This window comes from Xenopus laevis, chromosome 8S (assembly GCF_017654675.1).
Source record: "Xenopus laevis strain J_2021 chromosome 8S, Xenopus_laevis_v10.1, whole genome shotgun sequence".
NCBI lineage: Eukaryota > Metazoa > Chordata > Amphibia > Anura > Pipidae > Xenopus > Xenopus laevis.
In genome coordinates, this window is record NC_054386.1 from 80,663,874 (window position 1) to 80,681,853 (window position 17,980).

At 39.2% G+C, this 17,980-nt stretch overlaps 1 protein-coding gene across 7 annotated transcripts in view; it reads left to right on the plus strand.

Annotated features, from left to right (window-relative positions):
• Positions 1-204: 204 nt before the first annotated feature.
• Positions 205-17,980, plus strand: part of LOC108700220 (collagen alpha-2(XI) chain) — an 89,129-nt gene continuing 71,353 nt past the window's right edge. For 5 of the 7 annotated variants that reach the window (XM_041575221.1, XM_018233208.2, XM_018233207.2 and 2 more), the window contains exon 1: positions 206-472. In XM_041575221.1, the coding sequence (XP_041431155.1) occupies positions 361-472 (112 nt within the window). In that variant the 5' untranslated portion in view covers positions 206-360. Of the gene's footprint in view, positions 473-17,980 lie in introns of all 7 variants that reach the window. The other 2 variants (XM_018233206.2, XM_041575223.1) reach the window with 2 other exon arrangements.

The window sequence follows — 17,980 nt, forward strand, 5'->3', positions numbered from 1 at the left end:
GCAGAGACTAATGACAGGATGGAGAATGCTGTAACTGTAATGCCCAAACAACCATGGGACACATGTGACTGAACCGGACCACGGAGGGCACGTTAAAGAAGAGAGAAAGTGGGCGTGTTTAATGAACAGGAGCTCAGACAGGGTCTCACCTCAAGTAGCAGCCCCTCTCCCTGTCTCCTCCTCCCCTCCCAGTGCTGGGCAGCCCTCCCTCTCCTGCCCAGGCTCCTGCACATGGTGTAAGTAGTGAGCGCTCAGCAGTAGCAGCAGCCTGTCTTCTCCTCTCCTCTGCTGCTCCCTCGCACCTCGTTCCTGCTGATCCTGCGGCCTCCTCCACCCCTCCCTTCCCTGTACCTGGGCACCATGCCCCGCTCTCAGCGGCAGCCCAGGATGTTCAGGGTCCCCGGAATGCCCCCTCTCTGCAGCCTGCTGGCACTGCTGCTCCTCACACAACTGGTGAAGACTCAGGTAGCAGGTAAGTCGATAAGTGGCACTTAATAATGAGCGGCAACTGTCACATGGACATCTTTGAGCTTAATGGGAGCACCTACTGGTGTCAGGGTACCGGTTATATAAAATGATTTTCAAAGTGCTTTCCAGGTGAGAACTTTCCAACAAGTCTGTGATGGGTAACAGGTACCCAGCGTCTTTCAGCTGCCTGACTGTAATGACTGATACAACTCCTGTATGACAGTTAGAACCTAATAGCCACCTGAAGGCACCAAGCTACCACTCTCTTTAAACATATTCCAATACCTTCAATCCCATTGATGGGATTTTTTTTCATATATGTGGTAGATATTAAGTGTCTTCTGTCTCTAAATCAACATGGAGGTGCCATTCACACTTTTGTTTATGTATTGTATTAAATGACAGCTGTCGTTATTATTATTAACATGTATTTGTATAGCGCCAACATATTGCGCAGCGCTGCCATGCTAAGTAAATTAGAATTAGGTGGCAGGAACAGGTGCAAAGGACTTTCTCTAAAACTCCAAGCCTGGGGATCACTTATCCAACTATGATTGGAGAACAGGTTGGAGGTCCCTATCCACGAATCTGTGGCAAAGCACTTAATAAATAAATCTCATGGGAAAACATTTGGCAATCCTGGAAACATTTTGTAGTGACAGCGCTGGGTTTTGTCTGCCAGTATGAATAGATGGGGTTTGCCATGGGAGGGAGGGTAGTGAAGCCCTAGAGAAAGCTGCAGTGTTTCACCTAGAGACCACACTCTTTTACCTGTGGATAATTATAAGGCACTACAAGAGTTTGGATCTTGGTTGAAACTTCATTCTAACACCACACCAGTGTCATTCTGTTTTATATGTTCCATTTCATTTTTCAGGGTCAGGTCTCTAGATTTGATCAGATTCCGTTTACTCTTTGTAGAGTTTATAGCCTTCACAATATTTATATTTATGTATATAAGTTTTTTTGTTGCTTATTATTTTATCTTAAAGAAAAGCAGAGTAGCTGCAGATTGTTAGCTAGCGCCTGGGGTGCCAGGATTATTGTGGTTATTGTGAACTTTGTTTGGGCTGCCCATGTATATAAATGCCAGGACTGAAGCATCAGTGCAGCTGTGTGGCTAGGAATTTGAAAGCTGGAATGTCAGCGAGAGTGAGAGAGAGAGAAAGAATTAGACTGGTGGATTAAGTTGACATCTCAATGTGACATTTTGCTGGTAGCACACGGGGCACAGAAGGCCACTGAAGAAATTACACACACTTTCCATTTAAATGCAGCCATACAGTAACATACAGTTGTATAAAGTATGCAGGTATCTGAAGAGATATATTCATCATGTTCTGGATAGGGCAGAATGTTTATTGGAAAGTTAAAATACATTGAATTTCCTTCCTGCCGTCCTTTTCTGAAACGAGAATTCATTTTTTTTGTATAAAGTATCAAATGTTAGTTGTGAACATATGGACAAATACATCATTGTGAGTCTATAGCTCTTCATCAGTGTGTGGCTAGCACAGGCTATGTGTACAGTGGTGTCTGTGTATGGGGAATGTGGTGTGCAGGGGAGGCAGGCACACAAGGAGCCCAGGTAGTGCACAGACAGACTGATATAAATGTCACCATGGTCCATTAACCACTCTGAACTTAACCCTTAATAAGACACAGCCACTAGTGCTGGCATAGGAGGGTCTTGTAGACGTCAGCTGGAATCACTGTCTGCATATGTGAATGGATAGATCAGAAATCACATAGATTATGCAAAGACACAAAGAGCTGCTGGTACTTAGTCAATGTTACTTTGTAAGGAGATGGGTGAGGCCATTCCCTCTAGGAAATGTCTCTTGGGAGTACCCTTCTCCACCAGACCAATAAGGGTTAACAACATTTTTTCTGTTTAAATAATATGAGGTTTTTTTTTAAAGGGGATGAATAAAACACACCGTATTTTAATTTTTTTTTAACTCCTGATAGCAAAGTGGTGTTTTTTGTTGATTTGCTTCTAGGTAGGATTAAGTGTCTCTCTCATGTAAATATAATATTGGTCTTAAATAACTGCAACGTTTATCTGTCCCTGTTGTTTTTAAAGAAATGTCAGTGTTCCTTTATTGATCTTCTACCAATGTCAATGTGTTAATTCACATTGTATCTGAGAATTTCTCATATGTTTTGGTATAAATGCCAGCCTGCATTTTTTCCTAAAGCCTCGTCTCCTTGGAGAACAATGAAGTTATTTTATTGTTTAAATGGCTAGATTATGATATTTTCTCTTGCATTTAATGAGCTCAGAGCTGGCTGATGGAACAAGAAGACTTTTTATGGGGCATCAGAAAATTCCATGAAGGCAGCAGCGAATTAGAACTACATACATCCATAAAAAGGTGCTGCCGGGGGAGTGCTCTGGAATCTGGGCTTTGGGCCCCAAAATCTGCCAGCATTAAATGTCTGCAAAACTAAAGCTTTTGCAGTAAAAACATCTGCAAACCTTTAGAGCACTAGGATCTTCTTGTACTTTTTTATTTATTTATAACTGGTAGAGTTCCTTGATTAAAAGTAAGGAAGGAAGGTTATAGATATAGACTATATATAAACTGGAAGCATTGCCAGACTGAGTCAGCAATCTACTTGAATATAATGGATAAATTGGAAAAAAATTGGAAATAAATTAGGATCTCTTTGGGTGACAGTGGCCTGATAGCCTCTTCATCAGTAGTGAGAGATTTTATTGAGCACATGTGATGCTTGTGATGTCATCTTGAAAATAGGTTAAGTATGACAACCCTGCAGAGGCTCTAGATGTCTGGGCAGCATTTTTAGTAAAGAATTTGTAAGATAAACACCTAATTGTGATCAGTGATTGTAGGATCTACACCCGCTGAAGCTTTCTTTAAAGGGGTTCTTCGCCTTTAAATTAACTTTTAGTATGATGTAGAGATTGATATTCTGAGACAATTTGCAATTGTTGTTTGTTTTTTGAGTTATTTAGCGTTTTATTCCGCGGCTCTCTAGTTTGCATATTTAGCAATATGGTTGCTAGGGTCCAAATTACCCTAGCAACCATGCACTGGTTTGAATAAGAGACTGGAGTATGGATAGGACATCACCTGAATAGAAAGATGATTAGTCAAAAGTAGCAATAACAATACATTTGAAGCCTCACAGAGCATTTGTAGGTGGGTCAGTGACATGGTTAGCTATGTAACTACTAAAGCAGAATAGAGTCAGAAGAAGAAGAAGGTAAATAATTCAAAAACTATAAAAAGATAATGAAAAGACCACTTGAAAAGTTGCTAACATACTAAAAGTTAACTTAAAAGTGAATTACCCCTTTAAGAACACATATATGAATAGAGTTGTATAACACTGCCTTCCCTTATTTCCTCTCTTTTTATTTCAGCCTTTTTTTTATTCTAGGCAGGGAATAGAGGATTTTTGGCTCCAGAGAAAAAAAAATGTATCATGGAAAGGAGACAGGGAGATGCAGAAAGGAGAGACAAATAGATCAGGAGAAATGAGACACTGTACTACTTAAATCAGAGTTTTAAATAATATTTAAAAAGGATGTACTGCCTTATTAAATTATATTCAGAACCATCTACTTTTGAATTAAGCACCTCCCAAGCAATGATCTCTTGCTCCCTCTTGAAATGGAATTCTGCTCTAATTGTATGGAACATCTCTGCAGCACTTAAAATAACAATGGCTCAATTTTGCAACAGTGCAGTAACTCATCGAGCCAACCAGCCAATCAGCAATTAACTTTGCTTGGTCTACAACACTTAAATCAATGAAAGCATATGTACATGGACCCCCAGGTGCACTGGACTGCAGGATGAAACACATAGAAAGTAACTGAGCAAGGAGGATAGCATGTGCCTCCAGCTGGGGGCACATATAGTGCATCATGGGCAATTTCCCAATCTCTTGTGTCTGCAATATGAATTGTAGCCAGCATCATTGATTTATAATTAAACATACATAACATAACATCCTGGAGATGATCATTTAAGGTTAAAGATGAGAGTATTTAGTGTTAACATACTTTTCTGTAGATATCATTATTACACCAATAATTTGTACTCGTCTGGAGTGGTAGATAAATAACACTGTCAGCTTTATAGATGTTTAACCATGTTACTATTTCAGTGCACTAGGATACAGCCATATGCGTTTCGTATCAATAGAATTCTTAATCATAGCGCCTAAAACGCGTAAGGCTGTATCCTAGTGCACTGAAATAAAAATACTTTTTAACTCACAAGTCTGCCATGGAAGTGCCTGTTCATCTTTTCTATACGTTTATCCGCTCCCAGCTGAAGGTTCAGGGTGGTGCAACTGGACCCCTTCCCTAAATTGGTGAGTCTTTACTTTGAGACTTAAGAATTCTACTACAAACCATTACTTATTAGTGTCTATGACTTTATTTGGACACTTTCTGAATAAGACATATTGTGGTTGCTTATCTACCTTACAGTCATATAGTAGACTATATGTTCTAAAAAGGAGGTATTTGTGCAAGCATCGAGGTCAGTAGGCCCTCAAACCAACTGTCCCTATACCCACACAATCTTTGATTGCAATTGTGTCTATAAAAACGTGTAACCACAACTGTGTGGATTTTAACACATTGTATGCAGTTGTAGTGGGCACAAATTCACTTTTGGCTGCAATTACAAAGTAATTGTGGGGAAAATGGTTGCACTACTGGTAAAATGCATGGCAAATTGCACTTTGAACACTATGGCTGTGCTTGTACATCTGCCCTGCTTGTTACAGACAGTTAGGGTAGAACTACACGGGCGATTTAGGTCCTATCCAACGCCACGCGACGAAACGCTGGCATCAAGTCGGATGCGCCGGAAATAAGGTAAGAAATATAAATGTTGGATGAAGTCACAGCATGCATCCGACAGTTGGGTCGGATGCACGCTGCGACTACATACGACATTCCTACAACTAACCTTATCTTCGTTGCATCCGACTTGGCGCCATCGTTTTGTCGTCTGCCGTTGGATTGGACCTAAATCGCCCATGTAGTTCTAACCTTAAGTGTCTCAGTCGGTACTCCAGTGCATGGCTTAACCTATTTGGGGTGGCAAATTCATTTACTACAAATGTATTTGCTGCCAATAAAAAAAGCCTGGTATTGGTGACATTAAATTAGAAAGGTATAAATATGTCATTAAAAGAACGTGGTTATATAATCACTACTTTTGAATTGAGTAGAGTTAAAGTTCATATAATGCAATAGGTGGGGCTGAGGGTTGTACTGAAAGAAAAAAAGGATTAGGTAATGAAATAGGTGGAGTTTAAGATAATGGGTTAAACAGTGACATTTATGGAGTTAAAGGAAATGAAGATATATAGTGAAATAGCTGATGTTTATGTAAGAGGGTAATATAGTGAAATATGTGGAGTGAAAGGAAAAAGGGTTATAAAGTACTACAGGGCATGTAAAGATAAAGAAAGATGACTTAAAGGGAAATAGGTGGTGTCAACTGATTACATATTAAAATTAACTAGTAGTATGTTGTAATTAAAAAATATGCAAATGGTCTTTGTTTATTATTTATTTATTTAGATTTTTCTTCAATTTTGAATTATTTGCATATGATTTGTCATGCTTGGAATGGTAATTATCTGGTTGACAGAGCTTAATTACTACAGCAATGAGACAGCAGTTTAGATGTCAGGAGAGAAGATATTAGAGAGCCTGATCAAAAAGATTAGCAAAAAAAAAAGAAAATAACTATAAACTTGTAGGCTCAGATTCAGTCTGTTTTTGGTTGTTTTTTCACCTTCAGTTGTTATGTAGGCTAATGTCACTCTACATTTGGGTTCAGATTTGGTTTGGCCAGGGCTAAGGATTTGACCAAAGTCTGAACCTGCAGAAAAAAGGCTTGGATTCAGGTACCCAAACTGAATCTGGGATTCAGTGTATCCCTTCAAGTTGGTTGTTGTTCATAGCCATATCTATTAATAATACAAGAAAGATGCAGTTGACTCTCAATTCCAATATCTGCTTTAAAAATGCTTGATACAATGAAATAATTCATACAGTGAAATGGGTGACAACAGAAATTAGTTGTGGTTTAGTGTGGGGTCTTGGGTGTTCCAGGTCAGATTTATGTAGTTTGGGTCACGCATACCTAGTATGTTAAAAATTATTTCAACATTAAATAAAACAGGTTGTTTTTACCACCAATATACATTCGTGCAGCTTTGTTACAAGTTACTGTTTTATTATTACAGCTATAAAGGAAATCATTTCTTAAAATAGGAACTATCTACTTACTATGGACTCAATGGGAGATGAACTTCTTGCAATTTGGAGCTTTCTGGCTAAGGGGTTTCTGAAGAAGACATCCTAGGCCTTTATAAATATTATAGATTCAGCCAGACAATAAAAATGACATGTTTATCATATTAGCAAGAGGAAGGCTACTTTACAGCTGCGAGAAGAAAGACCCTGCCCACCCCCAACTTGAAATGGGGTTACATTGAACTAGCTGTCATTTCATTGTGATTCCATTGTGCCTCAGTCATAGTCATAAAGCTGATTGATACATTTTTCTTGGAACAAGTAAACTAGCTCACATACTTATAAATATCTATTTTATATGTTATTCATACCAGTCTGGATTTAAGATCTGTGCCATATGGTGCAATTTGCCTATTTAAAGCATGTGGCACAAAGTTTCCATATACTGTAGCAACTATACTGCATTCCTTCTGTCTTTTAGGATATGTTCTTAGAACAGCTTAGCCTTAAAGGCCTGTGCTTCTGTAGACATTTACAGCGAGGAATAATAACTTGTTAGAATTAAGACTAAACTGTTTTAACCTTTCAATATCCAATAACAAGCAAATCTAACTGTACAAAGAGGACGGAGAACTTCTTGTAGGGGCATTCAGTGTGCTAAGAGCATCCTGTGTCTGAAACTGAAGGAATGAATCTGACAGAGGGTCCATTGTGTGAATTCACGTACAGTACCCTGATTCTCCCTGTGCATTTATGGAACAGGCTACCGCTTCAACTTTGGAGAAGCTGGGGGCCCACTGTGAAGGGAAGGGTGGGTGGTTTAAATATTTACTTAGGGTTAGAAAGTATGTGTCAGGAACTGGGAGATTGTTTCCGAGCTTCTTTCTGACAGTGTGTGTTTAGCTGCTGAATGGATGCATCCCTTGGCCAGATGGACAGCTGATCTGTGTTGCAGCAAAACTCTGGGCTTCTTATTATTTGATTTAGAAAGTCCTGTAAAATTCCAGAGCTGCCTAGATTACATGTGACTAGCTAAACCTGCTATTGATTTTATGACTTGGATATTTCTACTGAAGAGTCTAATTTTGCTCACATTATGGAAGCCCAGTTGTTAAGCATGGATGAACTGTTTCACCAATGAGTGATTAAGTCCATATTAAGCCAATATTGTCTTTTATCTTTTGTGCGGTAAAGAAAACAATCCAGGTTAAGCAAAGTATATATAAGCTGATCCAAATAGATATTTTGTTTGTGCACAACAACAAAGTCATCAAGGGACCAATGGTTCAATCCTTCACCAGAAACAACCAATAGAGAACATTTTACTTAACCTAACCTAACTAAAGGCAATACATTTGCAGTATTTACTAATTATTTATTAAAATGTATTGGATTCAGAAATCCAAAAAATACTAAGTCACATCTGTTGTACCTGCTTTTCTGAGTAGTGAGAATTTTTTTTGGCTACTTCTTTGGCACCCACCACATAATGTCGTACTATTATGAATATCACACGTTCATGTGATGTGCATACAGACAGGAATATGAAGGCCAGACATGAGAAAGTATATCTGCTACTAAATGGGTTTGTGTGTGTGTATGTGCATGCTATAGCTGCACCAATGTGCAAGAAAAAGTACAAAGCACATTTGCAATCTGATAACTGTCTTCTTTAGCACCAACTATTGGAACCATCATGGTTGCCATCTCTATACAAGACTAAAATTCTGGGCATTCTACCTATTATCTCTTAAAAGTAGCCCTGGATAAAAACTCTAGAACCACAGTTATGACATATTCAGCACAGGGCTTAATAATAGCTTCAGTTTTAATGGTTATCACCAGTATTTCCTCTAATTTCTTGTAGGCTTTGTGCAGTAATGTTCTTTTGGGAGCACTTTTAAAACTTTTAACAAACTCTCTGTGCAGCACAACAGGGTGAATAAAAAGTATATTTTAACAAGTTTTCAGCTCCTGTAGTTGTCTTACTATGTTAAGTTATTACAGTCTAGCTCTGCTGGTATAAATATTAAGCACCACTGCCTGTGACTTGGCCTCTTTAGCACACTATAGCTTTAAACCAGCATTTGGGAGCCTAAAGATGCATGTCTACAACTACACTCTCTTTTCTTTTCTTACAGTGAATTCTCTGTTATATAATTTAGTCAAGCTGTTTGTTGACAGTGTCTTGAGATCTACTGATCACCAGCTAGAAAATCTACTGCTAGATCCCGATCTACCTTTTGGGCACCCCTGATATAGGGAATAATGAACCCCCCTTTTGTAAATTATATAGTGAATAAAGTACCCCCTCTTGTAAAATATAAGGATATTAGAAGTTACCGAGGAGTTTCATGACCATATAAAAACACGAGGCCGAAGGCCGAGTGTTTTTATACAGGTCATGGAACTCCGAGGTAACTTCTAATATCCTCATATTTTACAACTGGGGGTACTTTATTAATTATAATACACAAATTTTAGTGAGTCATGAGACAGAAATGACATCACTACTCACCGTTTATAACTGATGACATCACTACTCACCGTTTATAAGAATATAATTTACAAGATATTCATGGCTTTTGTGTATTATAAGGATATAAGAAATCACCTTTAAAAGCATGAGGCTGCAAGAGTCATATGTCACAAATTACATCACTAAGAACCGATTATAACTGAAGACATCATTAACACAGTTTATAAAGATATCATTTGCTCATATTCATGGCTATTATGTATTATTAGGGATGCACCGAATCCACTATTTTGAATTCAGCCGAACCCCCGAATCCTTCGCGAAAAGCTGAATACCGAATCAAATCCTAATTTGCATATACAAATTAGGGGTGGGAAGGGGACAACATTTTTTACTTCCTTGTTTTGTGAGATTTCCCTCTAGTGGCGATCCTAGAGGGGGGCGGGCCCTGGTGCGTGACGCACAACTGAGGGGGTGCGGGCCCTGACCCGCTCGCACCCCCTGCTCCCCCTGTAGTTCCGCCACTGTTTCCCTCCCCGACCATGATTTGCATAATTTTGGCCGAATCCGAATCCTGCTGAAAAAGGCTGGAACCTGCCTGAATCCTGAACCGAATCCTGGATTTGGTGCAACCCTATGTATTATAATACCAATCACTGCTTAAATAGACATGTGCAATGCATTATCTATTAAACAACAAACAAAAACAATGCTGATAAAAGCCTTTATATACAATATGCTCAGAGAAAATTAAAAGAAAATTTCCTCTACAATCATTGATCATTAAGTGGTTTGTAAACAAGCAACAGATGTGCCAACCAAACAGTGTGTCTTTTTGCCTTGCTGTGTCTGTTTCTAGATTAAAATCACTGCTGAAGTTTAAAAATGCTGACTTCTTCTCATTTCTTCTCCTACTGCAGCATGTGATAATGATTTGCAATGTTCAATATTATGCAACATATACTATTTACTGGTGTTTTGTACTTTATAAGATAGAAAAAAAAGAATGCAGTGGTGAATTACATTGTCCAATTTTATTCTAAATCAATATCTAGAACTCAGAAAGCCTTTTTCAAAATATTCACCATAATCTAGAGCTGGGCTTCAAGTCATTTAGAAGTTATTTCCCTAGGGCCTGGGATTATTGCCTAAAAATGTAATGGCAGGCAGTAATGACCTATGCAGTGTGACCTGCCATACATGTCATCAGTGTCAGTGGGTGGTGGTCCCTGTTTCTAACAAGCTTGTAAGCATGCCTCGTATGCCACTATTATTTAAACTCTAGGGCTGCTTAGCTGGAATGGAGCTAGTATCGTTATTATTAGCACATAATGCCAACTGAGATCCTGCATCCCCCCTCTGGATTCTTTCCCATGCCCAAACTTGTATCTGAACATCCTTCATCCTTGTGCAGCGGTTTTTCCAGTGAACCCCAAGGGGGGGGGGCTAGCCAATGTGCAGTTGAACCCCCTTTAGCTACTGCACCGAGGGTTGGATTACACAGTCTTGCTCTCTACTAAGAATATAATCAGGTACTCTGCAGGGAAGCCAGAGAGTGTCCCTATTCAGAATATGAGAGTGTAGAGGATTGAGACTGAAAGAACCCTTGTTACATGCTATATGATACTATCACCACCTGTAATGAATTATGGCCTGATGAACCATTGGGAGCCTATTTATTAAAATTTGAGAAGGCGTTTTTTCCTGAGATTCAGCTAAAACAGTTCCAAAAACAGTCCCAAACTTGAATTTTCAAGATTTATCAATTGCAATCATTGAGGTTATTTAAATAGCGGAATTTATAAAATTCAATTTTTTAAAAGAAATTATGCTGGCAAGCCAGATTAAACTTGATTTATTTTTAAATTTAGAGACAAAGCAAATTGCCGAGTTGATAAATCGGCCTCCTAGCATTAGTCTGCTGTTAAAGGGGTTGTTCACCTTTGAACAACAGATCGATCACCAAAAATAACTTTTTCCAATGACTTTTTTTTTTTTTTTTTCTATGTGTGACCGTTTTTCTAAAATTGAAGTATAAAGTGTCATTTTTCTTTCTAAAGCAGCCCTGGAAGGGGTTGGGAGTCGCCGACCCTGTAAACTGTTCTAAATGGAAACATTTAGTTGATACATTTCTTATCTTTGTCCCTGCTGAGCAGAATCTCTGGCTTTCATTACAGGCAGCTGTTAGAATTGATACAATAGTTGTTAATACTCAAGGAATGCTGCTGAGAAATGTATCAACTAAATGTTGCAAAATTGTAACAGTAACAGTAAAAAATAATGTAAAGTAGTTGTGAAAAAAGTCTTTATTTCTGGGGAGCAATTTAAAAACAACAGAATTGAAAAAAGTTTTTAAAAGGTGAATGACCCCTTTAATAGAGCAACCACTGTAATTGCAAAAAGCCCTGGAATCCTGTAATGTTTCTTCCTCGCAGTAAAGGTCTTCATTATTTCTGAAGCCCAGTGTAACAGCAGGAGATAGTCTTTGGGTCCAAGGACCATGTTGTAGATTCAGGGCAGCCATCGGGGGGGGGACAGGGGGGAGAGTTGTAGGGGGCCCGAGGGTAAGGGGGGCCCTGCCACGCCACACTTACTTCATTAGCCGGGCCCCCCATCTGCTGACTTCGGGAATGTATGGACGTTTAAGGGGCCCTGGTCACCAATTTTCTTATAATGTGGGGGTGGGGGGCCCTGGAAATTTTGTCGTATGGGGCCCTGTGATTTCTGATGGCGATCCTGTGTAGATTCATTACCCTGCCAACATTTAGTAGTAGCAGCAGTTTCCAGACATAAATACAATATTCTGATTATATTTTAGAATACATCATTGGTGAACATAGGCTTTGTATCATGCAGCATTTTTAAACATTTTTGTATGTTACATTACAATTGCTGATGGTCATTTTGGTTCAAGCAGCTAATAGTGGCCAATGAATAGTTTTTCACTTAAAGATATAGAATTTACAGGAATGTTAATTAATGTAATGTCTAGTACAGAAAAAAATACAAGGGTCTTGCTTATGTAACCTCCTGTAAGTCTCTGTTAGTTCTGCAATAAAAGGACTAGTGGATTGAATCTGGCAAGATGGATAGTGTGCATGAGTGTCAGTAGATTGATGCTTCTGAAATGAAAGGCCCTACTGTTTAATAACCTTTCATGGAACATAGATGCCAGTTTACTGATTTCTTGTGAATAGTTTCTGTGCTTCCTTTGAGAATGGATATATTCACACACATGTCTGCATGGACACACACATATATATATATATGAACCATAGGATGTATGGGCCACTGCCACAGAGAATACTGAATGTGCTTCATCTCACCAGTACTGATTGGGTTAGTTCTTTTCAGTGACGTGCAAGCTGGAATTCTTCCATTTTTTTTCAGGTATTCTGATGAATTAAATCGATTTTCCAGCAGTAGTTATTTGTACAGAGGCCGTAAATTTGTTGCACAAAGCTCTTACAGATGTGTGTACATTATATATTAAAGCTGTAATTTGAGCAGCCTCTGTCTTCAGATCTCTGTTTGTCTTTTTTTTACTTTCAACGTCCAAATTTTAGAATTTTTCCTTACCAATGAATTTAAAAAGGACACAGCCCCAAATATATGATTCTTGTGGTGTACCTGTAAGAATAGCAGTTTGGTACAGGCATCTATGATATATATTGTGTGTGTGTGTGTGTGTGTGTGTATATATATATATATATATATATATATGTATATAAGTATATACCGAATCCACTATTTTGGATTCGGCCAACCCCCGAATCCTTCGTGAAGGATTCTGCCAAATACGAACCGAATCCGAATCTTCATTTGCATATGCAAATTAGGGGTGGGAAGGGGAAAAAATTTACTTCTGTGTTTTGTGACAAAAAGTTATGCGATTTCCCTCCCTGCCCCTAATTTGCAAATTAGGATTTAAATTCGGTTCGGCCAGACAGAAGGATTCAGCCGAATCCTGCTGAAAAAGGCCTAATCCTGGCCAAATCCAAACCGAATCCTGGATATATATATTCGGTGTAAGACAGAATGTATTGTTTTGTTTCGGTAATTCAATATAATTTGATTGGTGCATAAAGGGGGTCAGCATTTGGTAGCACTGAATAAGATAAAGATGGCTGTGTGAGTAATATCTTACACTCTGTACTGTACAAGTTTAGGATATGTGCTAGGACTGATGGGCCATCTGGACCCGGAATCAAAAAAACAGGGAACAGGTTCTATGGTGTCGGATACATAGAATTAAGCAGAATTAAGCAGCACAGTTCAGGGCAGGCAGCAAGCAGAATAGCTAGAAACCAGACCAGGACTCAATAAACTAAAATAAACATCAGTAAATATAACTACATGTATGTTTGCCACCTGGCCGGTATTTCACTGGCCTAACTGATAAAATACCAGCCAAGGCTGGTACCTTACCAGCAATGTACTTGCCAGTAAATTTGTAATAACTAGTCCTCCATCCCCAGTAAGCCTCCAGTTTGCCCCCAAATCCCCTAAGCCAGGTCTGAACTGGATGTTAAAATAGGCTCTGGCATTTCACAGAGGCCCAAACAGCCACCACCAGTCCACAAAATATTGACAGTCTATGGCAGGGATCCCCAACCTTTTGGACCTGTGAGCAACATTCAGAAGTAAAAGGAGTTGGGGAGCAACACTAGCATGAAAGTGCTGTGATTAGGTATTTGGTAGCCCCTATGTGGATTGTCAACCTACATTTAGGCTCTGTTTGGCAGTGCACCTGGTTTTTATACAATCAAAACTTGCCTCCAAGCCTGGAATTCGGTGAGGCCACTGGGAGCAACATCCAAGGGGTTGGAGAGCAACGTGTTGCTCAAGAGCTACTGGTTGGGGATCACTGGTCTATGGCATCTTACAGCAGCCCCTTTGGCATTTGCCAGAAACCACAGATTGACAGTAATGTCATGGTCCTCCCCTGTTTGCGTAATTACTCCACCCCTTACATCATGGTGTCATTTTATTCTGAATGATACAGTTCACATCACAGTGTGGTGCTTGTGAGATAAAGCCGACTTGAGCACAGGTGCATTGATGTTACTGGGTCACGCTGATCTTGGTGTTTGTTACACCCTAACAGGACTTCTTCCTCCCCGTGATTTTTCGGAAATGTATTTTTTCCTACAGTCATTAATAACTTGTCTATAAAAATGCTTTTTACATTATTGGGTGTATTCACCAAAAGGTAAAATTACACTTCACACTGGGTCCAGCTATAAAATGTGCAATTTCTTTTACTGGCATAAGGGGTAAATATTAGGGATGCACTGAATCCAGGATTCAGCCTTTTTCAGCAGGATTTGGATTTGGCTGAATCCTTCTGCCCGGCCGAACTGAATCCGAATCCTAATTTGCATATGCAAATTAGGGCTGGGGAGGGAGATTGTGTAACTTGTTGTCATACAACAAGGAAGTAATAATGATTTCCCCTTCCTGCCCCTAATTTGCATATGAAAATTCGGATTCGGTTCGGTATTCGGCCGAATCTTTAACAAAGGATTTGGGTGTTCGGCCGAATCCAAAATAGTGGATTTGCTGCATCCCTAGTAAATATCTTCCAGGTTTCCAAAAGCTAAGGAATTCACACAAAGAAAGCATTATGCGCATACATTTTTACCATTAACAACTTTTATTATATTCCTTCCCTACAATCTAGACTTTAAGAAAATGTATTTTTGAATTATTCATTTATATAAAATGTTATGCCCAGAACAATCAGTAATTCCCTGCCATAACAAAGCCTCTTTTCTAAATTCTCTTTTCCTTATAACAATTTCTGTGTATTTGTCGCACTAGTTTGGCGATATTATAGCGTAAACATTCAGAGCTGGCATTTTAGTGTAAATAGGGTATTGTTAGCTGCAAATATAGCTGCGTGCCTATGCAGTAGCTTCACATTGCTGTTATTGTTTTCCCTAGCCTCTCACTTTTGCACAGATCTGTATCATTTTTACTTTTTATTCCAACTCTTCTACACTCTCATTTCTATGTTTATGATGCTATAAATTCTGGATTCAAAATTATATTGCAGGTCTCCTGCCCACATTTAAAATGAGAACCAAATGCGAGTATTTTCACTGTCAACAACACGTCCCTAAAGTTCCAAGCTCTCCTACAAACCCAGACAGACTCCTGACCTCCACCGTGCTATCATAACATCACACTGACATGCAAAGCTACTGCTGGCAACTGCTCCAGAGAGAGGGAATAGGCAAAGGGAGAATGGGAGAAATGCGAGAGTATTGCCAAGCGTGGGTGCTAGAACACAGTACAGTATCAGTATAGATTCTGTAGTACTAAAGAGATCTAGATGATAATCAAGTGTTATTATTTTAATAAAACACAAGATAATAGTCATTCCTAACTGTTTACTGTGTTACTGTTTGTAAGCATAACTTGCTGCAACCATTGCTTGAAGAAAGAACATTTTTAAAAGTTTCTTTTGTCCAAAATTGCTCCTTGCACCTCCATATAGCCGCACTCACCGACTGACACCGGTGAACCCTGGAGCTACCTCCACCTCTGAAAGTGGCAAAAACAGCCTGGGTCAATTGGCATTGTGAGGTTGAAACTAAAGAATTGGCCATACATGTCATTTTAACTATTTAGTTAATGATCTGCATTATTTTACACTAGAGATGTAGCAAGGAAATGCCCAAGCAGCAGGGGCCTGTACAAGAAGGTATTGCTGCCACACCCAGTAATTTTATGAACTGTAACATTCCCATATATCAATATATCAAAATATACATCCAGCATCTAGGAATAAAATTCCTGTGGATCATAGAACCATCTATCGCCACCTAAATATTAAAATGATGGAGCTTATCTGCTACAAGTAAAGAGGATCAGTACATGATATTTATTTGTAGACAAAACCTTTTCATTGGTTTGGTGTTACCTGCCCATTTAGAGCGAAACATATGAATCGAAATTGCCTCGCTAGGCGATTTCGAGCGACAATAGAAAAAAGATCGCCGCGTGTGTTTTTACGCTGGCGATTTTACGCGATTCCCCATAGACGCCAGCGCAAAAGTTTCCCCAGCGATTGCGGCTTAAAAGTCGCGGCGAAAAGTCGCCGCGAGTCAAATCGCGGCGCTATCGCCTAGTGTGGCCTTAGCCTTATAGAGCCCAAAACAGTCCCATGTGACATTGACAGTCTGTGTGGTGTCATCTGTAGCCTACCTAAAGGAAATTACTGTTGCTGTCAGCTTTCCAGTGATCATGGAATAACAAAATGTGTGTGCTTGCATGTGGGGCCCAGTAAAAGTGGGAACTGAGAAAGAACCTGACCATTATTATGTGCCCCTTGCCTTACACATCAACCAACTGGATTAGAACCCTCTCCTGCCCTCCTCTCTTCTGCCTAAGGAGTTGTCCGGATGATGTGTTCAGATTGGCAACATAAGAACCTTTTTTTCTAGCTGTAGCATAGTGGAATGAAGCTCGCTTTAACAATATAGGGCAATGCATACTATATGCTATTTCTGCATATACAAAGCCTTAACCACAATGTAATTTTTCCTTCCCATTGACTCCAGTGCATTTTGCAAAGAATCAAAATGTTGCCATTTCACAATTATTTTTGTGGTTTTGCTCATCACTACCTACCACTTTTCCAGTTTCCTCTCCATTTTATCCTTCATTATTTCTTTACACTTTTCTGTAAATATACATTCTATTACTCTCCCTATATCACTGAGTTGTGTCTGTCTCCCTCCCTCAGTCTTTCTTTTTATTTCCCTCTTTCTTTCTGTTTCTTAATCCCTACTGGATTGAGGTATGTGGAGGGTAATGAGTTTTTCCTCTTTGGCTCCTGGTTGGAAGTCCTGCAGACTGTTACGAATCGAGTTACTAAAAGTCTGTGATTCACATCAACTCCTTTCATTAGTTTTCCCCCCTTCTGATTCTTTACTCTCTTCTCTCTCAGTAACGTATTCCCGTCTGTTTGTGCCATTTTCTCAGTTTTTTCATTTTCCCCTCTGCTAGCAATTATACCTAATTTTATACAAATTGGGTATAATGCAGGAGTATGATCAGGATAGAGAAAGTCTCATTCTCTGCTCTCTTTTCTGTGTGTACAGTAGAAAAATGGACTGTATTATTTTCTAAGTATGTGAAGATAAACCCAAGTAGCTCCCCAATAAGTATACAAAAGAAAGATATTCTCTATATGAATGTACAACGTACTGGGGCATTTTGTGCTTTTGTATTTAGAAAATTTTCACTTTTCGCTATAGTTCCCCTTTAAATGTACAACACAGATGCTCACCTCAGTGTACACCAAAAGTGCTGTGCTTGGATTTAGTACTTGGGTGCTACATTACCCCATCAACTCCTCTTTTTTCACCTCCAATTTACTCTATCTATTCACACACTCCAGACATGTCTAGCCCCTGAATCCTTCGAGAAAGATTCAGCCGAATACTGAACCAAATCCTCATTTGCATATGGAAATTAGGGGTGGGAATGGGAGAACATTTTTTACTTGTTTTGGGACAAAAAGTCACACTATTTCCCTCCCCGCCCCTAATTTGCATATGCACATTAACTACCTTATTGTGAGCCCCAGTTACCTACAGTAACTGCCAAGTCTCCAGCTCACCATAACTTGTGCATGAATTATTGTTAACCCTTGCAAATTGATAAAGCTTTAAAAATTAACCAAAATCACCTCAGGTACATGCAGTGCTTAATGGGGTGTGTCCACATTGCTCCCCTAGACAAGGGCCTGTCAAGTGGATAAC